The sequence below is a fragment of the Thunnus thynnus genome, chromosome 12 (genome assembly GCF_963924715.1).
Source record: "Thunnus thynnus chromosome 12, fThuThy2.1, whole genome shotgun sequence".
NCBI lineage: Eukaryota > Metazoa > Chordata > Actinopteri > Scombriformes > Scombridae > Thunnus > Thunnus thynnus.
In genome coordinates, this window is record NC_089528.1 from 18,388,748 (window position 1) to 18,404,752 (window position 16,005).

The following is a 16,005-nucleotide window of genomic DNA, read 5'->3' on the forward strand; positions in this document are numbered from 1 at the left end:
ATTGTCGTTATTGTATGAGATTTGTCTACAAATTCATTCATTTATTGTGATATTTTACTAATGTATTTAGGGGGGGAAACCTACAGATAGTGGTTTCTTGAATTAATTTTGCGTTGATTAAATATTTATTAGTTTAGATGAAGATTTTCTCTCAGTAGGAAAAGTGAAGTAACACAGAGCGACGAGACGGAAAGCTGTCTGACGTTGTGAATGATCAACGCATCAAGACGTGATTGGCCATGTCCGCGACAGATGTCACCGGCTGGACCAATCAGCTACAACACCGGTGACGCGTTGTCCAATCAGGTGTCAGCTTTCAGCTCATCGTCGAGCGAGAATGGGCGTTTGAGGGTGGGGTGACTCAGCCGGAAAACAGCTTTTTTTTAACACCTTGTAACCTGCGGAGCGGAGTTCACTGGTGAGTCTCGTTTGCTTTGCTGAACAATTTCAGTTTTTAATTTGTCTTGAAACATGCAACATGGTATCTAAATGCAGAAACCGGAGCATTTTATCCGTGTGTGTCGCCGGTTGATACGGTGATGTTACCTAGGGTCAGGGCATATGTCGGCTGTCACTATGCTCATAAAGTGTTGACAGGACCAAAATTAGCTTGCTGTAACGTTAACTGTTAGCCTAACTTGGCGGTTAGCTGGACAAGATGTACTACTGTCTGTGTTTAGTGCTTCCTGGCTCGTAGAAACACTGTTTTATTCACGCTGGCGTTATTTGACTGTGCAGTAGCTCGCTTTCCAAATCATTGTTTCTCATTTAACTACAGTAACTGACATCTCAAACGCGAAGCTGAGTCCGTTAGCTTCATTTACGAGATTCGCTGCAGCTAGCTGCTTCGTCATAGAATCGCTTTTCTAAAAAGAAAAGAAAATCTCAGAAATGAGCAATGCTGTCTCGTGTTTTCCCTCCATTAGAAAGCTATTTCTGGGCAGCAGAGCTCTGGCGAGAGAGGGAGGGGGAGAGGGGGTGATCATTGACCACCCTGACTCTTTTGTCTTGGGTGCCAAATTTTCTTAAAAACATTATTTCCACACACATTGTTTGTATCTAAAGGAATGACTGATGTAACCATGAAGCCACACCAGAAGATGTGACAGATTTATACTGTTTGCCCCCCCCTCTTTGTGCTCCTTCCTCTCTCTAGTCCTTATTTAAGTGAGGTTTGTGGTTAGCTTCGCCTGAAAGTATATATATATACACACATATATATGCTCCTGGCTCTCTACATTCATATCCCTAAACTATAGCAACCTAATCCAGATAGCTGTCCAGCCCGGCTTGCTATCTTTTGAATGTTAAGGGCCATAAAGATCTGCTGGGTGGAGCTGCCACCCCTCACCCACCCACGTGAATACTCAGTGCTACAGACACAGTGCAGTGGTGATATATGAATGGAGAGAGCTAGCACAACTCTGCATTTACTCTAATGGAACGAGCTTATGCACAAGAACCTAATGATTCATGGTGGTATAATATATAGCATTGTAGCTCTGCATTTTCACCTTTTTATAGTATTGATAGCAAGCATAAAATCAAAAACAAAGCAGCTGTTATACCTAGATTAGCTGGGTTTAGAGTAGCTGGCTTGCATGCTGTGTTTCTGGACTTGCACTCACCTGAGTCTGTCATTGCTACTTTCATAAATCCTTTTCTTACCCCATTAAGTTCCAACTAATACATCTAACCAGAATAGAGGCCATTATTTATTCCCCAAAGTTACAGTTTAATGGACTTTGCAGGATAATTTGACTTACATATTTCTTCATTTTAGTAGCACGTAGGTTTACTGCAACATTTCAAACCAGCTGTCTCTGTAAGGCTGTGTTCAGACAGATGTTAGCAGCCCCCTCATTCATTTCACCCACGGGGTCATCTGGTAAAAGGTTGAACCTGACTAGGGCTGCAACTAACAATTCCTTTCTTGATTAATCAAGAATCGATGTCTATAAAATGTCAGACGATAGTGAAAATACTCATAATAATTTCCCTGAGTCAAAGGTTACATCTTTAAATGTCTTATTTTGTCCAAACAACAGTCTAAAACCAACCCAAAGATATTCAGTTTATTATAATATATGACAAATAAAAGCATTAAATCTTTACATTTGAGAAGCTAAATCCACCACCAGTAAAAAAAAATTACTAAAACGATTATTCAGTTATCAGAATAGTCGCAGAATAAATCGACTAGGCTAATTATAGCAGCTCTAAACTTGACTCAAGTTTTGCCACAACACAATACACCATTATCCGGCAACACACCGTGCCACTCAAAGTGCACGTTCCAGGGAAATCGCTTTTCTGAGTTGTAAAATCCGTCCTCATAGTATTACATAAACCATTATGAAGTATTCTGACATCTAATATGCCTTTAAATTCATGGATCTATTACCCAAACTGGACTTCCTGGATTGTTTTTCATCAAGTCACCACTACTTGAAGCAAGACGCCCCCATCATTGTGTTTTTCCGGTTTGAACGCCCAGTCACTCACTGACAGACATCAGTCCTTTACTCAGCTGCCTCTGATTAGAACAATTCCTATTCAACATGTTCTCTTAGACCTGCAAACATGTTATGCCTTTGTTGCAGTGTAACTGCATATTTGTCACTTATGTTTCGTTTTTGGAGACAGATCATAGCCTTTTGTTAAGAGCAGCAAAGAGGAGAACCCCTCTACAGTGGAAGGCGTAAGCAAATTTAGGCCAAGAGGTCATGTGTCCCTCTTGTTATGGCCATTTATTTATTCTATTGTAGTAGGCTTCACAGTCTGAACAATTATTTTTAGACAGGCCATGCGTGTTTGACCTCTGTGGTGACAGTCGAAGGCCCTTCAGACTGGTAAGAGCCAAGTTCACATCATGGCAGCCTGGCGGGAGCTTTGCCGCCCAACCAAGCAGTGGCACAGTACAGGGGATGCAGTTAAGATTTTACTGTTTTCTGCTGCTGCTCCTGAGATCTGTCGTCACTTTCTGGTCTGAAAGGACCTTTAAGTTTACCAAAGCTCAACTGTAGTACTGCATGCTTTTGGTTCTCGGTGGAGACATTTCTAGCTTCCATAGTTTGGTGATTTAATGAGTTTAATACTCAGTTACGTCTTGAGTTTGAGTAAACACTAAAGAGTTGACCCAGTAGAGGCAGGGGGATCCCGAATATCTGTCCTTGTAGAAAAAAGTACACAGACTTCCTAAGCTGGAAATACATAGACCACTTCTTTGATTTATTAATGAGATTTTCAAATATTTAAGGACACTGCATAGATCAGTTTAAATGCACACTTCAGTCTAAGAGTCAATTATTGCTGTCACAGTCAAAGGTTTGTAGCTCAAAGGTGAAATCCACGGCACATACATCCACTTTTCAGACATGTGACTTTTAAAAGCTCCAGTGTGAACAGTTCAAGTTGAATAAATGAGACTAATGAATGTAAATTATGGCCACTAGTTCACAGTGTAAACGCTGTGGAATTTGAAATATGTGTTGTTACATTTTCAAAGCAAAGCTTTACTGGAACTCCTGAATCATTTCGCAGGAGTTGATTTCATCAAGCTGTGATTACATATGTAGAATGAAAACACATTTTAATAACCATAATAGGCAAAAAAAAAAAGGCAAATTAAAGGTGAAGCCTTTCACATGTTGTAAAAATGTAATTAAGACTAGAAGACAAAACTCCAAATGAAGGTCAGTATTATGGGGTTAAAATAATCAGACTTCATTTGTCAGATTTATCAGAGATCAATATATAAAAGTCTGTCAATAAGCTCTGTGTAAAATTTTATACACTGTGTAGGCCAAAAAGTGACCTCAACTATGGCCTGCTGGTGGCACTAGAGGAACTGTTTTAAGTGAGCACACTGATACATTGCTGACTAAGAGTTGCTGAATATTTGACATACATTACCTCATTTTAAAAAGGATTGATGGACAGTTTCAAATATTGACATTTTGATGTAAAAAAAAAAAAAATAGCTGTTTCTGCTGCTGGTGGTGGAATTTCACACTGGAGAATTAAATCCAGTTGATAAGCCCCGTTAAAGGCTTCCAGAAGATGCTTCCTTCCCACTTTGGTAGAGCTTAGGTGAGCTTATACCAGAGGAAACATTTCGCTCAGTGAGCTGGCTGATGTTAACAAGACTACTTATTAGACCCCTGTTGACCCGAGAAGCTCTGAAGAAAAGCTGTCGGCAGATGAAAATGTTCAAGTAATACTGGTCAAAATGTGAGTTGACCTTTGGACTGATGCTGGCGCCTGATGGTTTCTTGTTTTGTCCCGGGACCCCAGTACTAAGCTCCGCACCATGGGGATCAAACCTTCTTGCTCTGCTGCTTGTGGAGCAGCCTTCCTAACCATCTGAGGGCAGCACAGACCCCAGACTCAGGCCTAAAAACCTTTCTATTAAAAGAAGCTTTTCATCTGAACTTTTATTACTATTTTCTTTAATTTGTGTGTTCTGTGTTATTGATACTTCAGCACTTTGAGTTTCACTATGAAATAAAATTATTAAAATTATTATTATTATTATTATTATTATTGATCTCAAAATGTGTACCTGCATGTCTCAGACTATCAGAGTTTAAAGTTACATAAAATCCTAAAGGAATTTGGCAATATAAGAAAAACAGCTGGAATAAATCAAGGCAGTAAAACAGCTTTATAGAAATGCTTTGCCCTGAGGCTTTTGCTTTCGGGACGTCAAGGTCCTGATGGCAAAAGTAGTGTTGGAGGCCGTATGAACGCCTGTGCATACTGCTTGCATAGAATTCCTGCATAAAAACATCATAGCTGTGCAGCAGACGCTTCAGGCCGATGCTGTTACAGAGCTGTGATATTGAATCAGTTATTAATCGTGCCTGTTAAATACTGTGCGCTGCTGGTTGACGTGCAGCGGCTTGTTGTCCTTGATTACTAACTATCATAGGAGAGAACTTAGTCGGCCTTGCTGACTGAGTAACTAGAGTTGTGATAATGACTCACTTAGATAAATCGTCAGCCTTCAAATTCGAGACATTTTTATTTCAATACAACAAAAGTAACCTAATGCGTCTAACATTTCCATTTTAGATTCTACAATATTCACCTTTTAAATATGATACAAGATTTGACTAATACAGTTGAGTTGTCTCTGACACATCGAATGGTTGCTCAGCGCAAAATGTTTCACAAAACACAAACAACAGATGTGGCAACACAAACAGGAGATATCTCAGCAACCACATAACTGTTATTTTTAGATTTTAAACACAACACCATGTGTGTTTTCAAATCCTTATTGATCAATACTGCATGTATCAATTACACCTCTATTGTATATTTGTTGATTTATATACATTGTAGAGTTGAAATGATTAATCAATTAGTCAATCAACAGAAAGTTACTCAGGAAAATGTTCATAAGTGATTAATTATTTGAAGTTATTCATGTAGCAAACTGCCAAAAATTCACTGGATCCAGGTCTCACCTGTGAACCTGTGAACACACATTATGAACTTCTATGATACTAAATTAAGTATAATTGGGGTTTTGGACTGTTGGTTCGACAAAGTAAGACATTTGAAGATGTCACTTTCTGACTTTTTATAATGATAATTTAAAAAAGAAAAAGATTTTTTTCTTTGTCATATATGACAACTAATTGAATTATATATATATTATATATATATAATATTTTAACATTTTAGATTGTTAGTCTGAGGCCTCTGAGAAATTATCACAAAAAACTGCAATTTTTTCACTATTGTTTTAACATTTCATAGGCTAAACGATTATTCGATTAACTGACAAATTGAGAAAGGCAGCTTAATCAATAATAAAAATAATAATTAGTTGCAACTTTATTCAAATGTCTTGTTCAGTCACTCCAAAACCCAGTTATCTTTCATAGAAGACAACCTGAAAATATTAACATTTGAAAAGCTTTAACCAATGATTAGGTTTTTTTTGTTTGTTTGTCTATTGACTAATTGATTAAAAATATCACATACACATATAGTTGGAACAGCTGAATTAGTGCGTTATATAGTGATATTTTAATTGATTAATATATTTATGGTTAGTAATCAAAACCTTTCATCATACTGCCTCATTACATGTGTGGTCATCATTTTCATCAGCACCACTTTATTTATATATATTTAATGGGATCTGCCTGCTTCTTCTTTTTCTTTCTTTTTTTTTTAAACCCCCCCCCCCCCACATCTATTGGGTGTTGTAGTGCCAATCAATTCTTTGATTATTTATCATTTAAAAGGGTGAAACTGGGTGGGTTGAATTTGCCTTTTAATCAAATTCATACATCTCAGCTGATTGGATATTGTCTCTCTCTCTCCGAGTTGTCACAAAGTTGATCTGCATCTCAAAAAAAAAAAAAGCTGGGCTGAAGCATCAAGCACCAACCATTGATCGTGCTTTTTTAGCACACCAGTGATCAATGTAATTCGGTGTACTGAAATAGCCCACCATAAGGATCAAGCAGCCAGCCCCATCAGTCACGTGGTACACGGTGCAGCGACGTCATTAGGGCAGAGATTTGTGAAGAATAAGCAGGCAGAAGCACAGAGCCCCGGAGGTGCGGCACTTTCTTAGCATTTGCATCGTTCCTGTTGTTTTTTTTTCCTGGCCAGAGAGAGAACAGAGTATCTGTTCAACATTTTAGAGACCCAAATGCCCGGTCCCACCCAAGCCCTTTCCCCAAATGGAGAGAATAACAACGACATCGTCCCGGACAACGGAACCAACATCATTCCTTACAGGAAAAATACAGTGCGGGGAGAGCGCGCCTACAGGTAAATCAGTGTAATGCCGCATTTGATTTGATGTTAGTAAAAAAAATCATTTAAATAAAAAAAAATACGCTGCAGGCAGAAAACGGCACTCTGGCCTGGTCCCCCTCCTCCTACCCTTCCTCCTCCTCCTCCTCCTCCTCGTCGTCTGTCGGGTTTCTGCTTTGCACCTATCCGCTATGTTCCCCTGTTGTCTCCCAGCCTCCTGTCATGTTAGTTCTCTGTATGTGTCCGACACTAAGGCGTAAATCTTCCCAAGTTAGCTTATACCCTTCTTCTGCTACTATAATACCTCCACACCCCCCCTCCAAAAAAAAAAAAAAAAAAAAATCATGGCTGGCGTGGAAAGTCACCAGTATATAATGTTGTCAAATGTGCTGCTGTGTGCGCAGACACATTTTTTTTGGAGGACTGGATTGAAACGGTCCAGCTTTTTTTTATCAAAAATGACACAGTGAATACAGCCGCCCCTGCTACAATATTCCCATCGTGACATGACACTTCCTAATAATCCTCATTTTAATATCACGATGAATGTATTTGGAGGTGGTTGTTTTAATGCGTATGTCCCTCCTCGATACCTGCTGCACAAGCCTGGGTTTTTTCTCCTGTTTCCAATGCGGGCATCAGCCCAGCCCTGCCCGGCTAACAAAGCATGCTAGCAGCACATACATCCGCTTTGTTGACATGAGAGCGGCTGGCCCAGTTTCCTTCCTTCCTTCCCAGAGAATCAGTCAACCGATCCTCTGCTCCTGCAGCGCTGTGATAGCCCAACTTTAATGCTGAAGAAGGGTTATTATTATCCTGCATACCCCTGGTGTACCATGATGATGGTGATTTCGCACGGTTTTAATACCATAGTAGTCGCTGCTTTTTAATCCAATGAGAGGGGGGTGTTTTTAATGTCCTGCTGTTACCTTATCATTGAAGTGAGCTGAAATAATTATGCTGCAGTCTTCATTTGTGTAAAGGAGTTTGGGAAGACTGCGCACTAATTCGGAAAGTTGAAGTAGAGGGGATGTATTTATTGTGTAGTGTAATATATATGTTACTCACTAGTACTTCATTGTATATATTTATATACAAAACATATGGTCAAACAATTACTGATCTGGCCTTGACTTCCACAAATGCACTCTGTTTTTATGTCTTGCGGTTGCACACATGTTGACAGGCCAATTGCAAACAAGTGTTGTCTTTGTGAAACTGATAAATAGTACGATTTTCTCAGAATGATCAATGGAGTTGCAAAAATGTGTTAAAAGCAATATATTGCAAGATATCCTTGTGTGGGTGTTAATTGGCCTGGTCATTAAGGTGTAGTCTCGTTGTGGGGAAACAGTGAGAACGATGGCCCTTTTTAAATATTTCTGTTCCTAAAAGGTAACAAATGAAATTGAAAGTATTGATTCAGTATGTTGTGTCCATTCTGTTTAATGTGTATCTTGAGGATCAATGAGTTCCCTGATATATATTTTTTGGCACACTGTATGCTTTCAGTACACGGGGCTGAATGTCCCCAGTGCAAGTGGGCCAGGTGCCCCGGGGCCCCAAAAGCCACAGTTTTGCACGCAGATACTATTGCAGGCTTTGCAGTAGCTTTCTAATCACTTTGCAGGTAGAATTAAATAAAGGATCAAAGGCTATAATACAAATGGAGGTATTGCTAAAAAAAAATGCATTGGCACCTTATTCTGTATAATGTGTATTCCCTGGTTTTAAGTGTAGAAATACTGAGGTTAAAGCTGTCAGAGAAAGATGTAGACAACAAACTATTATGATGTATTATATGTTTAAAAAGCGGTTTAGACAAAGGTAGAAACACAACAAACCTGCTGACACATTTGTTAAAATCATGTTCCATAAGTTCAGCTTTTCTTTCTTATCTTTATTTTATCATTAAATTATGTTTTAATGTTGTGTACACATTTAAACCTACTAATGAATCTATCAAATTTATATCAACATGTGGACATATTTTTGGATCATATTGTTCTCAGAGTTGATTTTGACTCTGATCAAATTCTCACATCGGTTCTTGTCTAATTCAATCTATAAATACAATTTTTAAAAATTGAATTGCCTTCTTATTGGAGCTTTGACTAACTTGTTTTATTGTTTGACTGACTTGAATGACAGTGTGTGTACTCTACTCGATGGGCACACTTGCAGAGGACGAGGTGCATGCACAGTGGACAGTAATGGTGACCTGTACTGTCACCCAGTTTGTAGTGGCCCATAGTATCTTTTCGCCCATGTCCTTCCTCACTCGTCAATCTGACCATGTGTGTAGATGTTACAGATTGTATCATATATCAAATCTTGATGAGGCATTGCTGTTGGGCTTCCAGTGTCAAAAAGCAGATCTGAAGACTTTGTTTAAGTGATTAATAAATGTTATATGACCTGGTTTGTTCCAATTATTATTAATTGGTATTTTGAGTAGATACAGTGTGTGTCGTTGTGTTTCCTTCTCTCCTTTATGTCTTATATTATGAACTATGTGCTACACTCCCAGCGAATGGCTTCTATATTGTCCTATATATTCTATATTCTACTGTTTACCATCTTCTGGATTTGTTTGAACAGTAGATCAGTTTTTGGGTCGAGAGGCTAAGCTGAGGCATGAGAAAACAGCAGCTTTATTTCAGACACATTTCATTTGTTTTTGAGTGTTATTGTTTCTCTGTTGCAGTTGGGGGATGGCGGTCAACGTATATTCTACCTCAATAACCCAGGAGACTATGAGCAGGCATGACATCACTGCCTGGGTTAACGATATTCTCTGCCTAAACTACACTAAAGTGGAGCAGCTCTCCTCAGGTGAGAACAGAACGAATCCTTATAAAAAACTGCACTTCTTTATCATTTTATCTCATCCTCTTCTCCTTCTGTGACATACGAACACGGACCTGTAACACAAAGATCATTTTCCTGGGAAGCCAGTAGTTAAAGCAACCTGTGGAAACATGTTCACCTCTCCCTGGAAGAGTTGTCTATAAATAAACTTTTAGCCTGCTGTGTCTCCCTGCTGTGAGCAAGTAATCCAATTGCAATCACTCTGCCTACACACACACACACACACACACACTAGCACACACACACACGCTTTGTGTAGGCTACTTGTTTGATCTAGATTACTTCATATGTAGCTCTCTAGTTGGTCTGATGTGAGTTTTATCTGTGAATGGCAAGGTTCCAGTTATTCACTACCAGGCTGAGCTGGTGCCCTCTTTTCCAAATGGATAAAGGTCTAACTAGGCTTCGGTTAATATTAGCAATGCTACCAAGAACAAGCATTAATGGTTTTCTTTTTAAGGAAACCGGGCCAATCTGGACAGGGAAAAAACTCCCAGGCTTTTTTTTTTTTTTTTATGATTCCTGGTGATTTTGTTGTGGTAATACAGGCAGATGTGATACTGTAAATCCTGGCCTATAGCTGCTGTCAGTTTGCTGTATTTTTATTGTGGCCTTCCAGGTTTTTTTCAGGAAGGGCTTATGCAATCAACTAACATTTTTATTACGTCTTTAGGAGCAGCCTATTGCCAGTTCATGGATCTGCTCTTCCCAGGCTGCATCAGTCTTAAGAAGGTCAAGTTTCAAGCTAAATTGGAGCACGAGTACATTCACAATTTCAAGCTGTTACAGGCGTCCTTCAAAAGGATGAATGTGGATAAGGTGGGTCAACCAAACTTCACTTTCATCGTTGTTCAGATTTTCTTCAATTTCATGATCATACCTGTTTAATCCACACTGCTTCTGCTCTTTAAGGAAACTAGTTGAATTTGTATTTTGCCTACTTTCAATCCTACTTTTCCTCCTTGATTCAGATTATTCCTGTGGAGAAACTGGTGAAAGGCAGATTTCAGGACAATCTCGATTTCATCCAGTGGTTCAAGAAGTTCTTCGATGCCAATTACGACGGCAAAGAGTACGACCCAGTTGCAGCCAGGCAGGGTCAGGACGCCATTCCCCCGCCTGACCCCGGCGAGCAGATCTTCAACCTGCCAAAGAAGTCCCACCATGCAGCCAGTTCCCCAACTGCAGGTAAGCTGCATAAAGGAAAGTGAAGTTTTACAAGATCACGAATGATCCACACTGATTTTAATTTGCAAATATCTCTTTTGATATCTTAAAGTCACTACAACATATTATAATATTGTACCTGGCCAGAGTTACCTGGAGAGACTTGGGAACAATTATATTCATATCAATAACTCATGTGATTATTATATGTAAGTTCTAGTAATTTTCCAACATCTAACAGACAAATATTTTAGTTTCCCAAGAAATTAGTAACCACATTACTAATTCAGGCCAATCAGTCAAGGATAAATTAAGAAATGATTGCCATTTTTCATCCATTTCTGAGTAATAAACCTGCTCTCTGCTGTAGGAGCATCAAGGTCAAGCTCTACTACCCCCAAGTCCTCGACACCGACATCCAGACCCTCGTCAGCCAAAAAGATCCCTGCAACACCAACTCCTGCCAAAGGGGAGAAAGAACTGGAAGCACAGGTCACACATCTTACCGAGCAGGTACGTCTCACATATGAAACGCTCAGTTCCAGCGCTCAGGCAGGAAGGCATCTCATCGTCAAGTTTTAGTATCCTCCTAAAAACAACAGCCAAACTGTTTTCTCCGCATTGCTCACATTCCTACTCCTTGCTCTGTCTGTGTTCACTTGTATCCCGCGCTGATTGTCTCTGTTGTCGGCGATAGAGAGACAGCGTGCTTTCAGAGGAGAGATTAAAGAGTGCAACTGAATTAGGGATAAAATTAAATTATCTGTAAATGCGTAATTTTTCTTTCTGTAGTTTATTGATGTCACATTAAAGATGAATTACTGCCTCTCATCCACTGGGCAAAGGAACCTTTCCTTTATTTGATGTCTTAGTTGCAATTTGGCATCTTTAAAGTGCTGCACCAGATCATCAGCGACACAGCTGGTTTAGACCAAGATAAGGAAAATTACTGACAGCTGTTTACTAATTATTTAACTATTTGGTGTTTTACGTAGCTGCTGCTGTTGAGAAGAAGTGGAATGTACATGTATCATCAAAAAAAAAGGTGCATTGGCACCGTCGATGATAAAGTTATGTTGATCGCTTTGGAAAAAGAATGTTTATGTCCTAAAATGGACGAGTCAGAGTACAGACCTCAGTCATGTCGAGAATTTGTGGCAAGACTTCAAACTCGCTCATGGTTCATTGAGCAGTTTTGCAGAGATGAGTTGGGGGAGAAAAATGAAGTGTCCAGATGTGCGTAGCTGATACAGACATGTACACATAGATAAATGTTGCGATTGCTGCCAAATGTACCTCTACCAAATAGTCACTTAAAGATCCCCTCCACATGTTTTAAGACCCATAAAAAGACTAATAATCTGTGTGTGTTATGGGTTTTGCACAAAAAAAGTTGTTTTACCTCATCAGAAAATTCTTATAATTACATCTCCTCCTTCTCCTGCATTGAAAAATCCAGAATATGTGAATATGCAAATATTTTTCATTTCAAAAGTTTTAATTGCAAGTTCCCTCATCACACTTGTGTAAATTGCATACTGGTTTGTGACGTCACAGAGCTCAGCTCGTAGATACACACTTAAAACTGAGATTTAAGGTGAACACAGTGAAACTTTCCACTTTCATCAGATAAATGTGAAAACAGCCTTCCAGTGTCAAACTCTGAAGCTCAAACATCCAACTGAAGGAACAAGAAGAAAAACACATTTTTGAGAGGAGTGTGACTGATTTTTGAGCGGAGTCAAATACTGATGCATTAATTTAGTGTGCATTTTATATACGTAATTACATGGGTCCGTTTTCAGATATGTTTTCTCTTTGACATTTAAGTATATTTTTGATTTATCAGTATAAAAATAGTGCTTCAACATAGTTAAGAAACCTCAAACAAAATAAAGGAAGTGAAGACTTTTAATCCTGTGAATAGCTCAGTCAGTAGGTTCAGACTGCAGAACTGCACATTAATACAATCCATGTGTCCATGTAGTCGTTCCATTCTGAGATCCAACTTGTTTCTGCAAATGTAGGCAGTCTAGTTGTAGCTTTATTAATTTGGTTGGTACACTTTCGATTCAAGCCAAGGACAAAACTAAAATGAAAGTAATTTGAAGCTTTTCTAGCTTGCTTACACAGCGTGTGACCAGTCAAGCCAGAAAAAACCCCAAAGTATTCATTTCATGAGGATGTGAAATGAATAAAAGTCCTAAAAGTTGTGAAGCTGTAAACAACAGATATTTTTACTTGACACATGACTAAATGATCAATAGATTACCTAAATAATGATAAGATATTGATTGAGTTTCAATCCATAGACTAATTAATTAAACAGTTTAGCTACTCTGGACTTCTCTTATTGAAGTGAAGTGATTTGTGTACTTAAAGTAACTTTGTTTGAATAATATTTCTGCTGATCTTTATCTTGAGTCTTTCAACATGTAACGTTTTTTTCTCAGAATGAAGCACTTAAATCAATTTAATGGAAATGTGTGTTACTCATCTGCTGATTGTCCAGTTGAGCTCGTGACTGCTTATCTCTTGCTGCTGGACCTTAACCAAAGTCCGCACAGTTTTATGCTTGAAACAAGAATAACCCTTTAAATATATTGGTTTTTGTAGGTGAACACATTAAAGTTGGCACTGGAAGGAGTGGAGAAGGAGCGGGACTACTACTTCAGCAAGCTGCGAGAGGTGGAGCTGCTGTGCCAGGAGCAGGGCGAAGAGAATGCCCCTTTTGTCGATCGGCTAATGGAGGTCCTTTACGCTTCAGAAGAACAGGTCAGTCTGCTGTCGACTGACCCTCAATTGATCTGAACAGGATTCAGGACAGTTGCAGGCTGTTTTCTTCGTGATTGGATGGATTTTTTTGCAGCAGCGTGCATCAGTAAAATGTGTGAGAGCTGTTTTTCCAAGTGGTGAAATCATGTGGAAGTTATTGTGCGGTTGATAGTAATAAGAATTCAGTCTTTGTGTGTTATCACATGTCTTTGCCTCAGAGCATACTCAGTTCAATAGCACTGGTATTCAGTTGTCTGTGCCCGATTTTTTTTTTCTTTTTTTTTTTAGGAAAGAGTGGAGGATCTGGCTGAGGGAGACGGACAGGAAGTGGACCAGGATGCCCACGATGAGGCACCAGATGATCAGCAGGAGGAGCAGGATGAATACTGACTGCCATCATCCCTCACCGCAGTTACACCCCTCTTTTTAATATGTGAGAACTGTTAAAAGGATTTTAATTTTTCCTCATGGTTTTATTTTTTTGTTCTCTCCAAGACTGAGCACATGAAGCAACCTCCTCAATAGAAGCACCATCACGTTTTTATTTTTTTGTACCCCTCTCTCTGCTCACTGTTCGATGTTTTCTCGTGACTTTTTGGTGAACTGCTGTGGCAGGTTTGTGGTCATGACCTCCACCAGCAGACAAGCTCAGACCATCACAGAAGTTTCCAAGGACTGTGTGGGTGGAAAGTCGATTCAAATCCTACAGTAGATGTGATGAAATGCTGAAGACAGGTAACTTATACCTGTCAGCGCAAGTGTTAACTTCCCAGCTTCTGTCCTTTTTTCATTTTATTTTGTTTTTATTTTGCATATCAACAATATTAATCAAGAGAATGCAATAAGCAAAGCCCTGAAAGGGCTCGTAGTAGCTCTTATTTAACCTCCTTCCATATGTTGCACTGACATTTGACTCTGTACTGGACAATCTGTCCATAGACCCTCACCATATTTATTATTAAGCCTTAGGAATAGTGCAAGATTCTGCATTGCATCCTCGTGAAGGGGGACAATACAGTCAATGAATTGTGAATAAAATGTAGTAAAATGCCAACTTATGACTGTTTGACAGCTATTCTCACAAATTACATTTCAGATATAATCAGTGTGCTCAACAATGTGTTATTCACACCATACATGGTGGTTTGGTGATAGAGGTTGTTCACTTGGTATGCCACAAACGTAGGGAAGGTACATTACACATTATACATTATTGTGGACTAGTCTTATTATGATGCAGCGTTTTTAAGTTCGAAACCTCAGCTGGAACTTGTGGTCTATTCAGATTTCAGGCGTTTATTCAGATTTTTTTTAAACCACAGGTCTTAGGGAGACAAGTCAGTTCACTGAGTAATTTGCCATGCTATATTCCAGTAAGTACATTGTATACCCTTTCTTAATATTGCATTTACTAATATTGAACTGGGCAGTGCACCATAATGCTTTAGTCATATATTATTGTGTAAATGAAAAGGAATGTAAACATGTACTGTCAATAATTAATGAATGGTAAATGTTTTTTTTCATGTCCCACTCATTATGCATTCCCCAAAAAACGTGTTGCATGTTTGCATTTTATTTGTGAATAACTTGACCTGCTTTTTACATATTTAATAAAAAACAAGTATGTTAAGTGAGCTTTTGTATGTTTAACCTGCTATTTGAAAGTTGTTGAGATTCGGATGGATTTGCTGTAATAAAATTATGTTTGAGTCCATGGCAGTGTTGTCATGTCACTCCAAGTTGACAATCTAACAGTGGCAACTATTGATCATAGTTCTGAGAACTAAATTAAGTTATGTGCTGTAAATATCAATAATATGCCTTTAACTAGAGTTTGATGGTGTTTTTTGTTTTACCTTTTCAGAGTAGAGACAGGAAGCCATTAGCATGATGATGCAACTCCAGCAAATGGAAAAAAAAATTCTAAATTGGTCCTAAGTTGTCAGTCTTTCATCAGGGGATGATTTAGTTTATCAGTATTCACATGAAGACAATGCTCCATATAAGCAAGAAGTGCTGAGAACTTAAACATAAACTCTAAAGTAAATGTCCTGCAGTTTTTCATTAGTACAAGTACAGAAGTATTATCAGCAAAATGTACTTAAAAGTTACTTCTTATGCAAAATTGTCTCCTTCAGAGTGTTAGAATATTATTTATTTGATTGTATAATTTATACTGATGCATTAACGTGTGAGTAGCATTTCAATGTTGAAGCTGGTGGAGCTAATAATCTGTATCAATTTGTTTTTTATGTACATTTTTAATCTGAAAAGTAGTAACCATAGATGTCAGTTAAATGTAGTGTAGTAATAAGTATAGTACATCTACTCAAGTACTGTACTTAAGTGCAGTGTTGAGGTTTATGTCACTTTATACTGCTGCTCTACTACATTTCAGAGGGAAAT

General features: G+C 38.6%; 1 protein-coding gene across 2 annotated transcripts; it reads left to right on the forward strand.

Annotated features, from left to right (window-relative positions):
- Positions 1 to 278: 278 nt before the first annotated feature.
- mapre2 (microtubule-associated protein, RP/EB family, member 2) lies at positions 279 to 15,315 on the forward strand. Of its 2 annotated transcripts, XM_067606061.1 has the most exons (8): positions 320 to 418; positions 6,637 to 6,798; positions 9,491 to 9,618; positions 10,328 to 10,473; positions 10,626 to 10,842; positions 11,192 to 11,334; positions 13,438 to 13,596; positions 13,885 to 15,315. In XM_067606061.1, the coding sequence occupies exons 2-8, from the start codon at positions 6,677 to 6,679 to the stop codon at positions 13,984 to 13,986; spliced, it is 1,017 nt and encodes a 338-aa protein (XP_067462162.1). In that variant the 5' UTR covers positions 320 to 418; positions 6,637 to 6,676; the 3' UTR covers positions 13,987 to 15,315. The 2 variants fall into 2 exon arrangements, with proteins under 2 accessions (XP_067462163.1, XP_067462162.1); XM_067606062.1 differs by lacking the exon at positions 6,637 to 6,798 and having other exon boundaries at positions 279 to 418.
- The last annotated feature ends 690 nt before the right edge of the window (positions 15,316 to 16,005 follow it).